The sequence below is a fragment of the Sus scrofa genome, chromosome X (genome assembly GCF_054392235.1).
Source record: "Sus scrofa isolate SSC_HxYL_T2T_F1_AM1 chromosome X, Sscrofa_HxYL_maternal_Yorkshire_Landrace_v2.0, whole genome shotgun sequence".
In the NCBI taxonomy this organism is placed as follows: Eukaryota; Metazoa; Chordata; class Mammalia; order Artiodactyla; family Suidae; genus Sus; species Sus scrofa.
Genome location: NC_139401.1, coordinates 107,341,336 through 107,361,871, shown reverse-complemented (window position 1 = coordinate 107,361,871; position 20,536 = coordinate 107,341,336). Strand labels below are relative to the sequence as shown.

Genomic DNA, 20,536 nt, shown 5'->3' with positions numbered 1-20,536 from the left:
CCAAAAAATGAATAACTATATAGTAAAAAATTAACGCCCTTTCATACACTGTTCATGGAAGTGTAGCCGGAAGCCAGACCTGCTGCCCCTATAGGTCCCCACACTCCTGCCAGCAGCTGCTCCCACAATATGCTCCACAGCTTTGCGACAAGACACCTGCCATGGCGGCACCTTCTTTCACTCTTCAGAGGCCTTTTTTCTTTCTCTTCTGGGTGGGGATTGTTTAAGGCACCACATTTCACGGGGGAATAAGTAGGTGCTCTTGTGCTACCTGTACAGGAAGTGGGATAAAGTGACCATCATTTTACTGACAAGAGGAGAGTAGGTAAAGGTAAATATGAAATGAAAACATTCAAGATTTCTGTAATTTTTTTTGGTCTTTTCTTTTTAGGGCCGCACCTGCGGCATATGGAGGTTCCCAGGCTAGGGGTCGAATCAGAGCTGTAGCCTCCGGCCTACATCACAGCCACAGCAACACGGGATCCGAGCTGCGTCTGCAACCTACACCACAGCTCACAGCAATGCCGGATCCTTAACCCACGGAGTGAGGCCAGGGATCGAACCTGCATCCTCATGGATACTAGTCAGTTCGTTTCCACTGCACCACGACAAGAACTCCCACATTTATATTATTCTACAACCATCCCCAATGTCCAAATTTCTTCACCATCCCAAACAGAAACTCTGTGCTCACTAAACACTCTCCGCCTCCCTCCCAACCGCTACTAATCTCTCACCTACTGTCTCTATGAATTTGCCTATTTTAGGCATCTAAATGGAATTATACAAGAATCATCCTTTTGTGTCTGACTTATGTCACTTAGCAATGATATTTTCAAGGTTCATCCATGTTGCAGCAAGTGTCAGAATTTCCGTCCTTTTAAAGGCCGAATGTTTTTCCACTGCACACATGTACCATGTTTTGTTTACCTGCTGATGGACATTTGGCTTGTTTCCACCTTTTGGCTGCAGTGCATAACACGATGTGAATCCCGATAGGATGTGTGGATAGGAACACTGGTTGCATAAGTACCTGTATGAGCCTCTGCTTGATTCAGTTCTTCTGGGTCTATACCTAGAAGTGGGATTGCTGGATCATGTGGTGATTCTACATTTAGCTTCTTGAGGGGCTGCCAAGCAGTGTTGCACAGTGGCTGCACCATTTTACCTTCCCACAAGTGTGGCACAAGGGGTTCCAATTTCTCGTCATCTTTGATAATAGTGGTTATTTTCCACTTTTTTGGATAATAACCATCCTAAGGGAGGTGAAGAGGTATCTCATTGTGGTTTGGATTTGCATTTTTTTTCTAAAGATTAGTGATGGTCAGCATCTTTTCATGTGCTTGTTGGCCATTTTTTTTTTTTAATCTTTGGAGAAATGTCTACTCAAATTCTTGCCCCCCCCTCCCAATTTTTGGTCTTTTTTAGGGCTGCACTTGCAGCATATGAAAGTTCCCAGGCTAGGGGTCGAATTGGAGCTGTAGCTGCCAGCCTACACCACAGCCACAGCAATGCCGGATCCTTAACCCACTGAGCGAGGCCAGGGATGGAACCCACATCCTCATGGACACCAGTTGGGTTTGTTACCACTGAGCCAGGATGGGAAGTCTTCTTGGTCCATTTTTAAATCAAGTTGTTTGTTTTTTCATTGTTGAATTGTAGGAGTTCTTCATATATTCTGGATATTTTTTTATATATCATGATTTTTTTTTCATTATAGCTGGTTTACAGTGTTCTATTCTGGATATGGCTCCTTGATCGAGTACAGGCCTTGCGAATATTCTCTCCCATTCTGGGGGTTGCCTTTTCACTCACTTGAGAGTGTCTTCTGATACACAAACATTTTTAATCCACTTCACTTTTTAAAGAAGCTACAGGTAAAATTTTCAGGGGGCAGGCAGACAGCCTAAAGTATAGATGGAGAGGGGGATCCCTATGCCTCCTTTTAGACTTCCTCCTCGCAGGAAAAGGAACAAGAACTGAGGTCTCCTCTGCGAGGTAGGAGCTCATCACTCCTCCCCTAACTCGGCCCCTCCCTAGGCAGCTAGTGCTGCAGGACCCTTATGTGTAAGCAAGAGTCACAGAAAGGGAACTCACGCTGGGTGTGGTGGGTGAGCCCATCGGGGACGGGCAGGATGGGGGAGGGACTGGGATCCTGTGAGACTTTAAAGGTTCCTCAGTTCCGGCAGGTGGACGTTTCATGCTACCCCTTCTCTGGCTGGGTCTTGACTGTACACACGCCATCTTCCCAACTTCTCAAACGGAAGCTCAACGGGCAGATGTGTGACTACTGAATGGCATAGCCTGCTGAAGTCACTACTGGGAAAAGCGACACCCCAGTTCTGTTCCCTCTTGAAGAACCAAACTCTCCGGAAGTGACTCCCTTGGCTTGGAAGTTGCAGGCATTGCCTTTTTTGTGTCTTCATTTCTTTTTTCTCCCCCTCCCCCCTCCTTGCCTCCCTCCTCCTGCAAGATGGGGCTTCTGAACAACTCTCTGTCACGTGGGAATTTATTTTCCAAGTACATTTGAAGTTTAATCAGGTTCTGCAGGCGATCAGAGTACCACTTAAGCTCTCCTAGGGAGGGCCCAGGAACCACACCCCAATCCCCGGGAATATGAATAAACTAGGTCGAAATTTCAGGACCATGGTTTTTTTACGTACGACATTATTTTTTTTTTTATTATTTTTCTTTTCTTTTTCTTTTTATGGCTGCACCTGCATATGGAAGTTCACAGGCTAGGGGTCAAAGAGGAGCTGCAGCTGCCGGCCTACACCACAGCCACAGCAAGGCAGGATCCGAGCCGGTCTGTGACCTACCCCACAGTTCCAGCAACACCGGATCCTTAACCCACTGAGCGAGGCCAGGGGTCGAGCCCACATCCTCACAGACACTACGTCAGGTTCTTAACCTTCTGAGTCATGACGGGAACTCCAATTTCAGGACTACTGTGAGGGTGAACTGCTGAATCTGTCTAAAGCTAAAGGTTGGAAACCCAGTGTAGGTCCCATAAATTGATATCTCCTGCTCTTCAAAGTAAGCATTTGTTACCAAAGGCATTCTCAATTATAGATCGCTGATCCACCAAACCATTCCTCCCTAAGTAGACTAATACCTGTACCTATTCCCTTTAACTCAGAAACATACCTCATAGCCCAAGGCAAAACTCAAGTACTGAACATGCATTCATTTCGTAAAGTATCCAATTAGAAGAATATCTGTACACTCCCAAACAACTGGCTTCAAAACTTCAGTGTTACATCATTTTCTCCTTAGAAAGACACTCCCAAACAACTGGCTTCAAAATTTCAGTGTTACATCACTTTCTTCTTAGAAAATCTTTTTTTGTACTTAAATCATTGGGGGGGGGGGGTCCCGTCGTGGCTCAGCAGTTAACGAACCCAACTAGGAACCATGAGGACACGGGTTCGATCCCTTGCCTCGATCAGCGGGCTAAGGATCCATGAACTGTGGTGTGGGTCGCAGACACGGCTCGGATCCCGCGTTGCTGTGGCTGTGGTGTAGGCTGACCACTAGAGCTGTGATTCAACCTCTAGCCTGGGGCCCTCCATATGCTGCAGCTGCGGCCGTAAAAGACAAAAAGACAAAAAAAAAAAAAATCATGGGGGGGGCGGGAACCCTCAATTCTTTTAGCCTATGCTCACATGCTCTACGTTCAAAGCCATTACATCCTGGGATGCGTGGGGTGAAAGCAAGGGTAAGAGGCGAGGCAGCAAAGTGGCTCTGCTTTCGCATGATTCTAACATTACTGAAAGCTTGCTAAGCACCAGGTGCTGCGCTAAATGCATTACACGCGTTACCTCATGTGATTCCTGCATAATCCTGTGAAGGAGAAAATCCTATATCATGTCTCACATCTTATGGATGGGGAAACTGAGACTAAGGGAGGTTAGGCAACTTGCCCAAGGGGGTGATGGAGTTGCGCCCATAGGCAGAATTCTGTCTACTCGCCCTGGATAAAGTCCCTCCCCTTGATTAGAAGCAGGACCTGTGAATATTATGGCATCACTCCCCTGATTGGCTTATGAATAAACTGACTCTGGGGTAATCCAGAGGGAGATTGTCCTGGGTGGGCCTGGCCTCATCAGGTGGTCCCTGAGCGAGGCCTCAGGCCCCTCCTGAAAAGGGAGATTCACCCCCTGACCTGGAAGAAGCAGACAGCTGTGTTATGAGAGGCCCAGGGGCTGGGACCTGAGGGTGTCCTCTAGGAACTAACAGCCATCCCAAGCTGCCAGCCCAGCAGGGAAATGGGTCCAGTCAGTCCCACAACCACAAGGAGCCAGACTGTGCCAACTTGAAGAAGCTTGGAAAGGGCCCCTGAGCTTCCAGATGAGAGCACGGTCCTGCCAACACCTGCGACACCCTGCTGTAGCGATTCCAGCTGTGCCCTGCCCATACTTCTGACCCAGAGAAACTGAAATAAGTAATGGGTGTGTTATTTTAAGCTGCTGCGTTTGTGGTCATTTGCTGTGCAGCAATAGAAAACTCATTCATTCAGGAGTCAAAGCCAGGGCTGTTTAACTCTGGCATGCACGCTCTTAACCGCTACAGTAGTTTCGGTGGCAGTTTCACAAATTCCTAACCATTTTTAATTCTTCCAAAAGAGTAGGGACCATTTCTACTGACCAGGAATGGGTATGATCTTCTCCTTTTCCGGTGCGGTTTTCAAGTTTTGGAAATGTTTCGATCACAGTCTAATATAGAGATGCATGCATATTGCTTTGAGATCTGCGGGAAGAATACACACTCAATAGAAAACTGCTCACATGCAACATGATAACAGGTAAGTTGTGGAAACAAATACGGAGGATGGAAATGCTACAGTTTTATTCACCAACCGCACCTTGTTGAAGCAGGCTTGGCTTCTGCAAGGGCTCCAGGCTGTGCTACTTAGGAACACTTTCCTTCTAAGTACTGCGTGATCTGCAAGATCTGTCATCCTGTGCCCCCGAGGAGATGACAAGACGTTCTGTCTCTCTCTCTCTCTCTTTTTTACTTTTTTTTTTTTTTTTTTTTTGTCTTTTTGTCTTTTTTCCAGGGCCGCACCTGCGGCATATGGAGGTTCCCAGGCTAGGGGTCGAGTCGGAGCTGTAGCCACTGGCCTACACCACAACCACAGCCACACGGTATCCGAGCCGCGTCTGCGACCTACACCACAGCTCACAGCAATGCCGGATCCATAACCCACTGAGCAAGGCCAGGGATCGAACCGGCAACCTCATGGTTCCTAGCCGGATTCATTAACCACTGTGCCACGACGGGAACTCCACGTAATCTCTTTTGAGACAGCCCAACTAAAACTTCACTGAGGCCAGTGAATTCTCTGCTGGAGTGAAATGGAGTTAAAGAGCATCTCAAAAAAATCATACAGTGGAGTTGCTTCTCAGCAGGTATCAGTCAACAACTCATGTTTCATGTTCTTTCACACACAAACACACCCAAAGTGCACGGGGGGCAGGGTGGAGGGTGGGCAAAGCAGATGAATAACAATAACCAAGACTTAAGGAGCTGATGCCAAGTGTTTCTCATGAATTATGTCATTTAGGCTTCACACTTAGCTCATGAGGTATTATTATCAATGTCACTCCCATTTTACGGACCAAGAAACTGATGAGACTTAGAAAGTTAAGTAACTGTCCCAATGTTCTCCATCTAGAGAGTGGCCTTTCAACTCAGACGCAGACACCAATGCTCACATGTGCAGTCACTTTGCTGTATCACCTGTGCTGCTTCTGCCTCCCAATGAGATATTTCTTTCACCCTCCATGGTACCTAGCAAGGCACCTTCACACGGGGATGCTCAAGAGATGTTTGCTGACAATGATAAAGAATGAGGCCAGGAGTTCCCATCGTGGCTCAGCAGAAACAAATCTGACTAGCATCCACGAGGACGCAGGTTCGATCCCTGGCCTTGATGAGTAGGTTAAGGATCCGGCGTTTGGTGAGCTGTGGTGTGGGTTGCAGGTGCAACTCGGATCCCATGTTTCTGTGACTGTGGTGTAGGCCGGCAGCTGCAGCTCCAGTTGGACCCCCAGACTGGGAACCCCCATATGCCACAGGTGTGGCCTTAAAGCAAAAGGGAAAAAAAAAAAAAAAAAGAATGAGGCCAGCTCCTGAGGAACTAGGTAAGGCTTCTCGACCATTCATCATCATGAGAAGACGGGAAATACGGGGAGGGCAGGAGTTGATAGGGGGGTAAGGAGGCCAGCTGAAGGCAGCCCCCCACTTACGTGGGTGCTGGTCTAACATTAAGTTGAACAGGATCATACTACTTAGAACGCCAACTATATGTTGACTAACCATATACACGGGAAGATCTGATGCTGGCCCTCAGATCATAAAAAGCCATAAGAAAACGAACTCAAGTTTTTCAGAGTTTATTCCTCCCTTTTGGAAAAAGTTTTTGCTACACATCTGGAAGTGATTTTCTAGCACGCTAGTTCCAATGAGTCATCTACAATATTAAGCAATGATTCCATAGGGTGAACCCTGACCATATTTTTCCATCAAGTGGCATCCACTGAGGTCAATGAAAGGCAATAGCTGACCCAGACTTAGAGACCCTCACCCTCCACAGCCGCATTTCATATTGTCAAGAAGATGGGTTAGGAATGCAATCTATCTCCCAGCACTGATGCCAGACTTGTTCTAATACAGTTAGTTTCCCTTCACTGGTTGTGTGCAGAAGATGGATCCAAAGACTGCTTGAGGGAGAAGCAACTCTAAGTCAAGCTGGCGGAAGAAACGGGATGGGGCCACGTGGAAACACAGGGCAGTCAGAAACGCAGGGGGTTCCAGAGGCAAAAAGAATAAGACAACCTATGCTACATGGAATACAAATGGAGCTCAAGACTCCATGCCGCCAGCAACAATTTCTCAAGGAGGAGTTCCCACCATGGTGCAACAGAAATGACTCCAACTAGCATCCCTGAGGACGCGGGTTCGATCCCTGGCCTTGCTCAGTGGGTTAAGAATCGGGCATTGCCGTGAGCTGTGGTGTAGGTCACAGACGTGGTGGCTTGGATCCTGCGCTGCTGTGGCTGTGGTGTAGGCTGGCAGCTGTAGCTCCGATCGGACCCCTAGCCTGGAAACCTCCATATGCCGCCGGTGCAGCCCTAAAAAGACAGAAAAAAATAAGGAAGTAAATAAAAAAGAATTTCTCAAGGAATAGTCTAGAAAGGACTGCCCATTCACCCCTTGCCCTTCCAGCCACATCCTAATATAGTGGCTCCAACCATCAACTTTTCACTCATATCGTATTGGTTTCCTAATATTTAAAACCTCTCGTATCGATGTTTAGAAGTAGAAGCTAAGTCCACTTCTCCGTGTCTTCTGACACTTGGATTCTGTTCAGGTTACAATGAAGGAATGAGTCATGTTCTTTCAGAGACCAAGGAGCCACTTACAAAGGCTATTTTAAATCTTTCAGGTGACAAGGGTATTATTTAGTTCCCAGAAACAATAATTGACTAAATGGCTTCCTCAGGGCTGAAGGAGTTAAAGCGACTTCCTCGAGGGATTCTTCTCTCCCAGGCACCAAAACAATCTGATTTTAAATGGCACAGGAATTATATAAACTTAAAGCATCAAATCCTACCTTACAAAAGATATAAATTAGTGGGCGGTCATTTGCATTACAAAAGGATTCTTTGCTTTGTCAAAAGATTCCAATGAAATTGCTTCAAAATTCAGAGTCCCCTAATGTATGCTAAATGATTTGATTTGCACATGGGCTTCGTGGGTGCAAACACAGCTGTACCAACGTCTCAATCTGATTACAGGTACCTCTTGGCCATGACTTTGGCCCAGGAGGCGCCCATACCCATTTCACTGCCTCCAAGGTCATACAGTGAGGAGGTGACCTTAAAACGTTTGACTCATAATTCCCCCACTCTAATAATAAAATTGCTTTGCTTTCTACCTCGCACTTTTCATCCAAAGTCTTCAAACTATTCAATTCGCATTTGTTAGGCTTCATAATGATGCCAAACCAATTGGCAAGAGAGCTGCGAATGCAACCTTCCAAACTACCAGGGATGGGGGGGGAGAAAACTAGGACCACTGACACAGGCAAAAAAAATTAAAGGTCCACATAAGCATAAAAGAACTACGTTGAGGTTTATTTTTTCCCCCAAATACAGTATTTCACGTACGGTTATTTTTTTTAAATAGACGTTAATTTTTCGAGCAGTTGCAAGTTCACAGTACAAGTGAGCAGAGTACAGAGAGTTCAGTTCCCGTGTACCCCCTGCCCACACACACGGCACAGCCTCTGGCACTGTCAACAGCCCCCACCAGAGTGGTGTATTTGTCACAATCGATGAACCACCACTGACATATCATAATCACTCCAAGTCCATAGGTGGCACCAGGGTTCACTCTTGGTGTTGGGACAGTCCATGGGCTTCAAATCTATTATAACATGTATCTCCCAACAGAATCCCATACACAGTAGTTTCACTGCTCTAAAGTTCCTCTGTGCGTGCCCTCTTCAGGCCTCTCTCCCCCCTACTTTTGAGGTTATAAAGAGAAAATATTCAAAATTCCATTTCAATACAACAAATCAATTTTTATACATCAGTTTTATATCGCCAACGTGGGGGTTAGAAAGAAAAGGGAGTGACAAATGTGGTCGGGGAGAGAGAGAAGGACCAAAGCAACGAAAAAGAAACGAACTCAAGGAGGTACATGCTGCTGGGGTCGGGGGGAGGGGGGCACACAGTACAGAGGGGAAGAGACAGACCTGCTCGCCAAGATCTGCCGCATAATCTAATTATCTGAAATGTCAGAGGCAAGACCTTCCATTTCAGAGCTCCTAATTCATCCGTTAATTCTCCCATCCATCTGTTTTAAATCCACAAGAAATCTGAGGTTATTTTTAAATAAAAGGACGAAGATACAGCGTGTTCAAAAATCAGGAAAATTGCAACCAGAAATCCTTGCAGGATCAATACTATCACCTATTAATTAGCTTTGCTTGAAAGTTAAGTCCCTCTAGTGATGGATAACACGAAAGGCTGCAAAGGAAGACTACAGTATTGACAACCTGAGACACAGGTCACATGCAAGAAAGATGAGAGCAATGTTAATTTACATTTCAGAAAATTCAGAGTAGGCATTTCTGTCTCTCAAAAGCTGTGAAGATAATATGAAACATCACATAGATATACGGAGATACATGGGCTTACACATCGTGAGAGTCTACCTACAAATCCATACACCCTTTGACGGTCGCTTTACAGGGACTCCACGATCAGAATTGTAGGAATACTCAAGCAGGTAGCAATGAAAAGCAAATGGGAATTGATCTCTCATTTCTAGACCATCCTAATTTTATTGATTCAAGAGACAGAGCATGCGAGATGTGCAAAGCAACAGGCAAGGAGCTGCAGGGTTACAGGAGAAACTATTGTGATGTTAACAGCACCAGGCTCATTACCATACAGATACTTTATGTCACATCGTACACACTTACATATGTCACAGAAATACAGGAAGCCTGAAAAGTAAGTATGGAACTTGTCTTGAATTCTATTTTTTTCGATTATAGAAATAATATATTTTAAAATCAGAAAATGTAAAGCAAGAATAAAATTTACTCATAATCCTACTGCCCAGAGATACATACTTGTAATATTCTATATACACACACAAATATTACACACACAGGTATTCCCTTTGAGAATGTTTTCTTTTTTTTTTTTTTTTTTTGTCTTTTTGCTATTTCCTGGGCCACTCCCACAGCACATGGAGGTTCCCAGGCTAGGGGTCGAATTGGAGCTGCAGCCGCCAGCCTACACCACAGCCACAGCAACACGGGATCCGAGCTGTGTCTGCAACCTACACCACAGCTCACAGCAACACTGGATCCTTAACCCACTGAGCGAGGCCAGGGATGGAACCCGCAACCTGATGGTTCCTAGTCGGATTCGTCTCCACTGTGCCACAACGGGGAACTCCGAGAATGTTTTCTTTGAATATAACAACAATACTAACAGCTAACATTTATTCAGTGCTTCTTATATTCTGGGCATTGTTCTAAGTGTTTTATTGTGTTATTTTACTCAACCCTTATCACAACCCTGCAGTCAGTACTATCATTACCTCCCTTTTACAGATGAGAAAACTGAGGCACAGAGTGGTTAAGCACCTAAAATCCCATGTGCATTAACTTATCAAAATACAATCAGACTTGCCGTTTCATAACCTAACCTTTTCCCCCTGTCAATAATAAACAGAGGTGCCGTTTTAATGACCGCATGGTTTTCTAGTGGGTGGATGTAAATTTTGCCCAATCCCTTGCTTTTGAACATTCAAGTTGTTTAAGCTTGGCGTGGGGAGGGTTGTTGTTTTGCTTTTTTTGTTTGGTTGGTTTTTTGTGGTTTTTTGTTGTTGTTGTTTTGCTTTTTAGGGCCCAACTCACAGCATATGGAGGCTCCCAGACTAGGGAGGGGTCGAATCGGAGCTACAGCTGCCAGCCTATGCCACAGCCACGGGGGATTCGAGCCTCATCTGCGACCTACACCACAGCTCACGGCAACGCTGGATCACTGACCCACTGATCGAGGCCAGGGATCAAACCCGCATCCTCATGGATACTAGTGGGATTCGTTTCTGCTGTGCCACGACGGGAACTCCTATTGTTTTGCTCTTATAACAGCTCTGCAAGGCCCACAGAGGTCAATATTATCTCCACTTTACAAAGGAGCACAAGGAAGATCCACAGAGTTAAGGAGCCCGCCCAAGGTAACAGAGAGGGTCACTGGAACTGCTGCACCTTTCTGGCCCTCTGACTACTAAGCATTAAGTCCTTCTAGTCTCAGGTCAGCTCCTTCAGGCGTTCACACGCTAATGGACAAGAAGAGCTGTCAACTATAGTTATGAAGCAGCAGGAAGTCAATCGTCTCTAAAACGAGAGAACCAGAGTGGTAGACCGGAAAATGCTCCCCCCACCCCCAAAGACAGGCTCCCATCCTAATCCCTAGAACCTGCAAATGCCACCTGATGGCAAAAGGGTCTTCACCCATGAGGTTGAGGTTATAAGGGTCTCAAGATGAAGAGCTCCTCCTAGATCATCAAGGTGGGCCTTAAATGCTGTCACACGTCTCCTTAGAGGAAGAAGGCAGGGGAAGATCTGACAGGACCAAAGAGAAGGCAATGTGACCCATGGAGGCGGAGACTAGAGTGATGCAGCCACAAGCCAGGGGATGCTGGCAGCGACCAGAGCTGGGAGAGGCAAGGAACAGATCCTACCCTAAACGCTCCCACTGCGGCCCGGTGACACACTCCAGACTTGTGGCCTCCAGAACTCTTAAGAGAATTAATTTGTTGTCTGAAGCCACCTACTTGATGGTAATTTTTTACATCAGTGACAGGAAACCAACTTAAGTAGCAGGAAGCTCTTAGGCCTGCAGAAGGAGCAACTTGCTCCAAATGTGGAGGCTGGGGGTGGCCCTTTGACCCTGCAGGACAGTCACGACTCCCTTTAGCAGGGGAGGGGCTGGAAGGGCCTTCCAGGAAGAGGAGTCAGCAGTGCGAAGGTATGGAGATGAGAAAGGGTCGAATGTCTGGGGAGCAGCCATGGTCCAGCGCAGCTGGCGGCCAGGCCACAGGAAGGGATGCGGCGGGGGAAGAGAATTCAAAAGTGGGATAGGCCTTCCTGGTGGACAGGAAGGAGCAGGAAGGCCTGCTAGGAAAATCTGGGTGCTCATTTACGGTAATGTGGAGCCAATGCAGACAAAATTGGTACTTTTATGGGTTTGGGGATTTTGTTCTTTTCCCTCATCCCTTCCTAAGAGGCAGCTGAATGCTGGGTCATTTTCTTGCTAATTTAAGACAATAACTGTATGCCGCAGGAGCGGCCCAAGAAATAGCAAAAAGACAAAAAAAAAAAAAAAAAGACAATAACTGTTTTGCTTACCGTCAGGAGGGTCCACTCTGATTTGTCACACTCCTGGAGACATGTGGACAAGATCCTACCCAAATGACTATTCCGAGGATGGGGCAAGAAATGAGACAGTGGGATAAACCTGCTCCATTCCACCTGGTGTCAGCTAGGAGGATGCTCGTGTTACCCAGGAGACACTCTGAAGTGTGTGCGGCCTCTGCCAACTCACCACCCCAAGAAGGCAAAATCCTCTCTGAAAAGGAGCCGCGGGAACTTCACTGGTGGAAGGTTTCACTTTTGAAAGGTCTACTAAGCCAAAGGCCACTCTTCCTTGATGAAATCCGGGGGGGGGGGGGGGGGGGGGGGGGGACACAAAACACAGACACACACAAAGTGACGTAAACTGGGCTCTAGAGTTGTAATTATATCATTTCTTAAACTTTTCATTCTTATTCCACAATTCCACAGACAGAACCTCTGCTTCTTTTGGTTGGAACTAAATCCAAAGCCGGGACACGTTAGGGGACAATCTTGCCAGATGTGTCGCTCCACGCCATTCCCTTAGAATCCAGGCCACTGGATTTCCAGAAAAGGCACCCAGCCATCACTAGCTCAGGCCTCTGGAATTTTCCATGCTTGGCTAAAGAAAAGGTTAAAAAAAATAAACACGGTGATGGCCCTGGCCCACGGAGAACACTGTATGGCCAAACTGAAGGCAAGAGAAGGAAGAGGTGCGAAAAAGACGAAGAGGGGTGAGGGAGAGTGTGCCCCTGGTGGAAGAAGTTCCCAGAGCCCGGCGCCGGGGGATGGGAGAGCCGTGGTGCGCAGGTTGGCGTCAGGAACCAGCTATACAGAAGCTTCCAGAATGTCGCAGCGCAGAGAGGCAGAGAGGGGATGGTCAGGAGCAGCACTTGAGGAAAACCAGAATGACGGGAGAGCAATCGGGAGGCGGTAGGAGGTAGAAGGAGAAAGAAAAGAAAGGAATCTGGTTGGGAGAGAACCCAGGCAGATAAAAGGAATCCGGCCCCAGGCAGGAGGCACCCCTCTCAGAGAAAGTCTCCAGGCCTTGGAGGGGCGGCCTCCCCTGCCACCACCCGGGTCCCGCAGGCTGCTGCCCTGAGAAATCCGGTCTGGAACAGGTGGGAACAGTTGCTTCTGCCACCGGAAGATGCAGGAAGGGAGGGCCGGCCGACCTGGCACCCGAGTCCCTCCACCCGTGACGCCCCCCAAGACATCTGGCCTCTCCCGGTTTCTGCAAGTCGGAAGGCTCTGACCTCTCAGTTGGAGAACTGGGGTCCAGCTACCACATACGGCACAGAACTGCACACGCGTATCCGCCACGTTCCCTGACTCATGGTTTGGGGGTCTTGAATAAAGCAAGCGGACAAGGCACGCTGCCACCATCCCTGGAATCAGAGTCTCCTCGGCCCCGCTTCGGTCCCACGCAAAACTCTTCCATCTACCTAGTTTCCACAGGGCTTGACCTCTTCCTGTGCGAACCTAAACACATACTGCTACCCACTTTAAATATTGTTAATATTTTCATCTCTGGTCTCTTGGCTATTATAATAAGGAGGAGGGGGAAACCCTTCCTTCCATCTTTTTTGTTTCTCTGTCTTTTGTCTTTTTAGGGCTGCACCCACGGCATATGGAGGTTCCCAGGCTAGGGGTCGAATCGGAGCTGCAGCCACCGGCCTACACCACAGCCACAGCCCCACCAGACCCTGCCAGATCCAAGCTGCAGCTGCAACCTACACCACAGCTCACGGCAATGCTGGATCCTTAACCCACTGAGCGAGGCCAGGGATCGAACTCGCATGCTCATGGATCCTAGTCAGGTTCATTAACCACTGAGCCACTACGGGAACTCCCCTTCCATCTTATTTTTATCCTTTAGTTTCCTCATATTAAGTCCTTGTCCTGATTTTCCCCAGCCCATGCCCAACCTTGCCTGAAGTAGATTTAACCCATTCAAAAGAAATCAGTAGAACTAGATTCTCTGCTTCTCTTCAATTCAAACAACAGTTCTAAAAGCCTCTCCCATGGGGTTTTACCATGACCCGAAGAAAAGGATCTATCTTTTCCTTCAGCTAAGGCAGCTTTGTCTCCCGCAACTCAGCATGCCTCCTCTCTCTCTCTTTCTCTTTCTGTTTCTCTCTCTACTTCACTCTCAAACAAGACATTTGCTTTCTAGTTTCTTCCGGTATATACCCACACTCCCAAATGTTCCTGAGGCATCAACTCTGTCACGCAGCTCATTGATTGAATGCCTACTACTCATAAGCCATGACGTTCAGACGCGGGCCAGTGAAAAAGGAAAAGCTCTCATACAGAAAGGAGTCAATCAGTAAAATACCATGAAAAAAAAAAAACTGTAATAAAATAAGCCGGGTTAAAGGGCAAGAGCCTCTCACAGGAAGAAAGTGAACACCAATTTCTAAAAAAAAGATTTTGGAGTTCCCGTCGTGGCGATGTGGTTAACGAATCCGACTAGGAACCATGAGGTTGCGGGTTCGGTCCCTGCCCTTGCTCAGTGGGTTAACGATCCAGCATTGCCATGAGCTGTGGTGTGGGTTGCAGACGCGGCTCGGATCTTGCATTACTGTGGCCCTGGCGTAGGCCGGTGGCTACAGCTCCAATTCAACCCCTAGCCTGGGAACCTCCATATGCCGCGGAAGCGGCCCAAGAAATGGCAAAAAGACAAAAAAATAAAAAATTAAAAAATTTAAAAAATAAAAAATAAAAAAAGATTTAAATAGGATTACAGTTAATGCCCTTTTGCATTCTAGACATTTGTAGTATATAAATACGTTAGAAAAAATCTGAAGGTAATTCCACTGAAAACATCAGCAATTTTTAATTGAGGTGGCTGATAAGAGAATTGGCACTGTTTTCCCATTGAGGAGGAAAAAAAGGCAAACTGGATCCGGAAAACGAGAAGGTGGTTAATACATATTTTGTCTGCACAGATTTTTAAACAAAATCTAGGGGTTTCCCAACCTTTAACAGAAAGCTTTTCGGTGCACAGTGAAAGTGCCAGTTACCCAAGAGCCTGAAAAAAACATAGGCCAAGCCTCAAAGAAACACGGCCATGGCCAATTAGAATCAATGTAGAAACAGAAAATGCAATTCGCATCTGTGATGGAGGGCTTCTTCAGGGCAGTAAAGCTCTCTGCCGTCAGCTCATCGTGGATATTGTCAGTGGCCAGCGTGAGGAGGGCTGGTGCAGACGTGATGGGCCAGGAAGCTATTGCGGCGTGTGTCTCTAGGATGGCAGTGACAGGACTTGGTGAGTGAGAGGAAGTTTCAATTTCTCTCTCAGTTGAAATCATCAGGAAGCCAGAAGGAATCAGAGAGATTTTCCAGTCCTTCTGTCTGCTTCTCTAATCACCTGTTTTAGAAACCCAGTTCTGGGAAAGGGTCCCATCAATTGCCTTGAAAATGCAGCAGCGCCATGCCTGGTCTAACTTGACCTTCGAGATGGGTGAAATGTCTCTCACACTGTCACATGAGAGGTATCTTGGGGCTTACCAGCCAAAGCGTTATTCTCTGATGTGAAACCATCCTCTTCTCTTTTAAACACACACACACACAAGTGCACGCGCGCATGCACGCGCGGGCGCGCGCGCGCACACACACACACACACACACACACACACACACCCTTACCTCTTTACTCTTTAGCTGAGGGTGGAAAATTCCATAGGCCTGAGCTGGCTAAGTGCCTGCTAAGTGTCTGGCCAGCTTGTATCTTAAAACACCTCAAGTCTGCAAGCAGTGCCCACTTACAAGAACTCCAGACTGAGGGGGTTTTGTGTGGGAGAAGAAGTTTTAATTATGAAGAATTTAAGAAAACATCCAAATTGAAATTGCAGACTGTAAACCTGTATAAAGCACTTTTCAGCCAAACATCTCAAAAGGGCTTATGCTTCCTCATTCTAACTCTGTGTAGGCTTTTGCACCTGGCTCATGGTTTACCAGCCTAGCAGACCCCTGTTCCTCCTCCACCATAAGGTCAGTATCCATGCTGGGACCCCATCTGACCCTAGGATTTCACCATTCCTCAACCTCCAGCCACGCCTGGACACGAGGCAGAAATAATGGTTTCCCAAAGATGTCCACGTCTCAATTCCCGGAACCCGTGCCTATGTTACATTACTTGACAAAAGAGGTTTTGCAGATGTGATTCAGTTAAGGATTCTGAGATGGGGAGATTATCCCAGATTAATTACCTGGTGGGGCCAATGTCATCATAAGAGTCCTTCAAAAGGAGGGAGGGAGGGAGGCAGAAGAGTCAGAAGCAGAGAAGGCGACATGATGACAGAAGCAGCGTCAGTATGATAGGATGTGAGAAAGACTTGACCATTCATTGGCGGCATGAAGGCAGAGGAAGGGGCCACGAGCCGAGGAATGCAGGCAGCTTCTAGAAGCTGGAAAAGGCCAGGGAACAGATTCTCCCCTAGAGCTTCTGGGAGGGAGTGAGGACCTGCAGACACCTTGGGGTTAGCCCAGTGAAATCTGTTTCAGACTTCTGATCTCCAAGACTACCAGCTACCAAATCTGTCTTGTTTTGAGACACTGAGTTTGTAACAATCTGTTACAGTGGCCATAGGAGATGGACCGGCCATGCACCCAGTGAGCCTCTCCGCAGGGCTGCTGCTAAAACTCATCTCTCCCTCTCTCTCTCTTTTAGGGCTGCACCTGCAGCATATGGAAGTTCCAGGCTAGGGGTCAATTTGGAGCTGCAGCTGCGGACTACGCCACAGCCATGGCAACACCAGATCTGAGCCACATCTACAAGCTACACCACAGCTTGTGGCAACACCAGATCCTTAATCCACAAGCGAGGCCAGGGATTGAGCAGGTATCCTCATGGATACTAGTCAGGTCCTTAACCTGATGAGCCACAGTGGGAACTCCTGCAACTCCTCATCTCAAGCACTCTGCCTTTTCTGAGTTCTCCAAGCAGTCACTCCCGTCTTCAGCCCACACTCCCGGCGTGCCGAGCTCTAGCTGTGGTCCAGTCCACGGTGAGGGTTGCACAGCCCTCCTGGGGACCAGCGACAAGACGAGAACTCTCCTAGAGGAGCTGGGCAACTGGCTGGCAAATCCAAGCAGAGGGTAGGATATGGGGTAAGGAGTCAAGACAAGGACACAGTGGCTGGGAGAGTGACACAAGGGGACAAGGAAGAAGGTAATACCCAGTGGCCAGAAGTGGATTCTACAGACAGGGTAGAACCGGCAGCCTAGAGGGCGGAAGACCCCGATCCCGAGCTCTGAATACAGGAGGTCTCTGATGTCCTCTGCTTCGGCCTGGGCTGGCCTCTGGCCCCAGGGGTTGCTAAGCCAGCCGTGGGCATCCATGTGGCTCCAGCTCCACGCAGAGGAGGCCGGGAGGCTGGGAGCAGGGAGCTGGGCCTCAATCACAGAACTGAAGCAAAAAGCCTTAAGGAATGCTCTTCTGGCTCTCCCGGTAAGAACTCTGCCAGACCATTTCGTTTTGCTTGGACGGGGAAGACAGAGGCAGAGCGCCTCCGTAAGCGGTCCCGCGGTCACTAGGAGCGGAGGCGCGATTCTCCCGCCGCCCCGCATCCCCGCCCCGGGGTCAGGGCAGCAGGGACAACCCTCTTTGCTGCACCAACAACACGGCGCGAGCTCAACACTCTGCCAGACAGAAGAAGAGCTGTTGGCTCCTACGAGCTCTGCAGAGAAACCTCTCCTTCCATTCGTGCCACAGCTGATTCGGGGCCCTCCTCGATTTCAGGCATTTCTCGGCGGTAAGTCCGGCAACTTAGAAGGTGGTATTGCCCCCGCCAGGTCTCTAGGAAACCGTGTCATGGACCAAAGGCTTAGGAACTTGTTAACCTAGGCAGATAAGCTGATTTTTGCCAACAACACTCTTCCACTCCCGCCATGAACATGGGCCACGGGTCCTGGAAGGCAGAAAGCTGGCAGTTGCTCAAGTGGGAAAGCAAGACGCCTCATATAAAAGGCATGGGGAGAAATACATATGTTGTTATTTTTGGATAGCACTAACCTGCTTGAAAAAAAAAATCATGAAAACAGTTCCATGAAAATGATCCCAGGTACCTCAGCAGAGCCAGTGTTCTAGAGACTTTTTTTTCCCCCATATAGTTATTCAAATAGCACAGAAAGGCAGAACAGCCAATTGCAAACAGTTCTCTAAATCCTTAGGCTGACTTTGGCAAGGAAAAATCTATACTGATCTTGCCCACATTTCTCAATAACGACCCACCCCTCTTTTTTTTTTTTCCTATCCTCACCTCCTACTTTCCCACTAAAGAGACCTAAGCTTGTTCAGAAATAAACACTGTTTCCCAATGAAAGGAGTTCATCGCCAAAACCACACAAAAAGAGCTTCCTTCACCCCACCTACTGTGGAATCTGGCCCGGGAAGCTAGTGCTTCTTTACCTGATGATGCCAAAGAAACTGAGACACCTGGACTGCATTACCTGCTCTGTCATTGAGCAAACATGGGTGGCCTACAGCCTGCCTCACTTGAAACCATGCCTCCGTTTCCCCACTTAATAAAGAGAGGTGACAATGTGGTGTGTGTTTTGTAGTGACCTGTTAGAACACGTGGTGAGGTCACAGGCACGACAGCATTTTTAACGTTTCATAAGATCAGGGCTATAAAAATACAAGGTCTTCTTTGGTTTGTTTGTTTTGGCTTTTTAGGGCTGCACCCACAGCATATGGAAGTTCCCAGGCTAGGGGTCGAGTGCTGGCCTACGCCACAGCCACAGCAACGCGGGATCCGAACCACGTCTTCGACCTACACCACGGCTCACGGCAGCTCCAGATCCTTAACCCATTGATCGAGGCCAGGAATCAAACCCACATCCTCATGGACACTAGTTGGATAAGTTTCCACTTCACCGCAACGGAAACTCCCTAAAAATACAAGGTCTGATGTATAACTCACTGGGTTACTCTGCCGTACAGCAGAAATTGACAACACACTGTAAATCAACTATAAGAAAAAATGTTAACTTAAAAAAAAAAAATACAAAGTCTTGTCGTCGTCTAAAAACCAACTCCAGTACAAAGGCATTCCGCAGCCTCCTGACACACCTCACTGCAGCACTTCAAATAGAGATGTTCTGTCTCCGAGGCTTAGAAGAACACTTGACTTCTTAGTTAAATCTCACCCAGTAAAATGTTTCGGTCATCAAGGAAAAGGACATGACGGGAAAGCCGAAGTATCAGAACGCCTTCAAACATTTCTCAGCAGCTTGAAACACATACAGTCCAACGGAAGCTGTCAAGAAAGGCAAAAATACAACTTCCTGTCAACGATAAACTCAATGGGCAATAAAAATTAGGTGGAAGAGAATTGCAGGAAATCATTAATAGCAAATTTTGGCATGATTGTGCGAGGCTGTGTGTAGACAATAGGTAAACCGCATGTCCCTGGAACAGTTGGCATATTTTCCACAGTATCGACTCTGCTGGAAACCTGTATGTGCTATCCCTCATAGAAGCGATCCTGCTACCACAAAACCAGAAGCGCCAGATAGAAAGTACATTAATTTCTTAGGAGGCCTTCATGCTTTAAATGTTTCCATTGACAGACGTGTTTCCAAAATACATCTTTAAAATGGCATTTGAATTTCAATATTCATTTGATTTTTTTTTAACCAAGGAAGGATGAATGAGTGAAAGAGATGTTAGGTTTTGAGAGGGAAAGGACAGCGCGCCCAAGTTCTATCCTTCCACACAGAAGTCGATGCTCCTCTAGCCTGGCCTTTACCTAAACCACGCTGAACAGACTGTCTTAAGTTCCCCAGACTAGTGGACCTTCTTCCCAGGCACAGGATGGAATGCTCCTCCCCACTAAAACCACTAGCCTGGGAGTTCCCGTCGTGGCGCAGTGGTTAACGAATCCGACTAGGAACCATGAGGTTGCGGGTTCGATCTCTGGCCTTGCTCAGTGGGTTAAGGATCTGGTGTTGCCGTGAGCTGTGGTGGAGGTTGCAGACGAGGCTCAGATCCCTCGTTGCTGTGGTTTGGCATAGGCCAATAAGCTACATCTCCAATTAGACCCCTAGCCTGGGAACCTCCATATGCCGCGGGAGCGGCTCTAGGAAAGGCAAAAAGACAAAAAAACAAACAAAAAAACCCAAAAAACACTAGCCTGTCCCACTCACTCATCTGAGTAGCCTGACGGCAAGAACTGCCAAAGACCCAGAGCCCCAGCTCATAATCCACTGGGCTCTTTAATATGACCGAGCCTGCCTGGGAATGGATATTCCCAAGGACCTCACAGGCAGCCAGCTTGTTCTTCCAGGAAGGGTATGAGTCTTGGCTCAGCCACGAGTGTAGCTCACCCACTGGAGTGCGATCTGGAGCTAGGAAAGAAAAAAGCAAGGGTACCTGCTTCCCTTCTTCCTCTTTACTTTGGTCTGCTAACTTGTAACACAGACACAAAAGCCTTCTCTGGCCTGTCATAAAGCCTAGAGTAATAATGACAGCCGGAGTTCCCGTGGTGGCTCAGTGGTTAACAAATCCAACTAGGAACCATGAGGTTGTGGGTTCGATCCCCGGCCTCGCTCAGTGGGTTAAGAATCCAGCATTGCAGTGGCTGTGGTGTAGGCCGGCAGCTG

At 47.6% G+C, this 20,536-nt stretch overlaps 1 protein-coding gene across 7 annotated transcripts in view; it reads right to left on the bottom strand.

The window, feature by feature from the left end:
• DOCK11 (dedicator of cytokinesis 11) overlaps positions 1-20,536 on the bottom strand; it is a 198,720-nt gene that overhangs the window by 169,420 nt on the left and 8,764 nt on the right. The window contains exon 2 of one of the 7 annotated variants that reach the window (XM_085008238.1): positions 19,082-19,191. The exons of 5 other annotated variants lie outside the window; for them this stretch is intronic. In XM_085008238.1, the coding sequence (XP_084864364.1) occupies positions 19,082-19,117 (36 nt within the window). In that variant the 5' untranslated portion in view covers positions 19,118-19,191. Of the gene's footprint in view, positions 1-19,081; positions 19,192-20,536 lie in introns of those variants that run through there. One more of the 7 variants, XM_085008237.1, reaches the window with a different exon arrangement.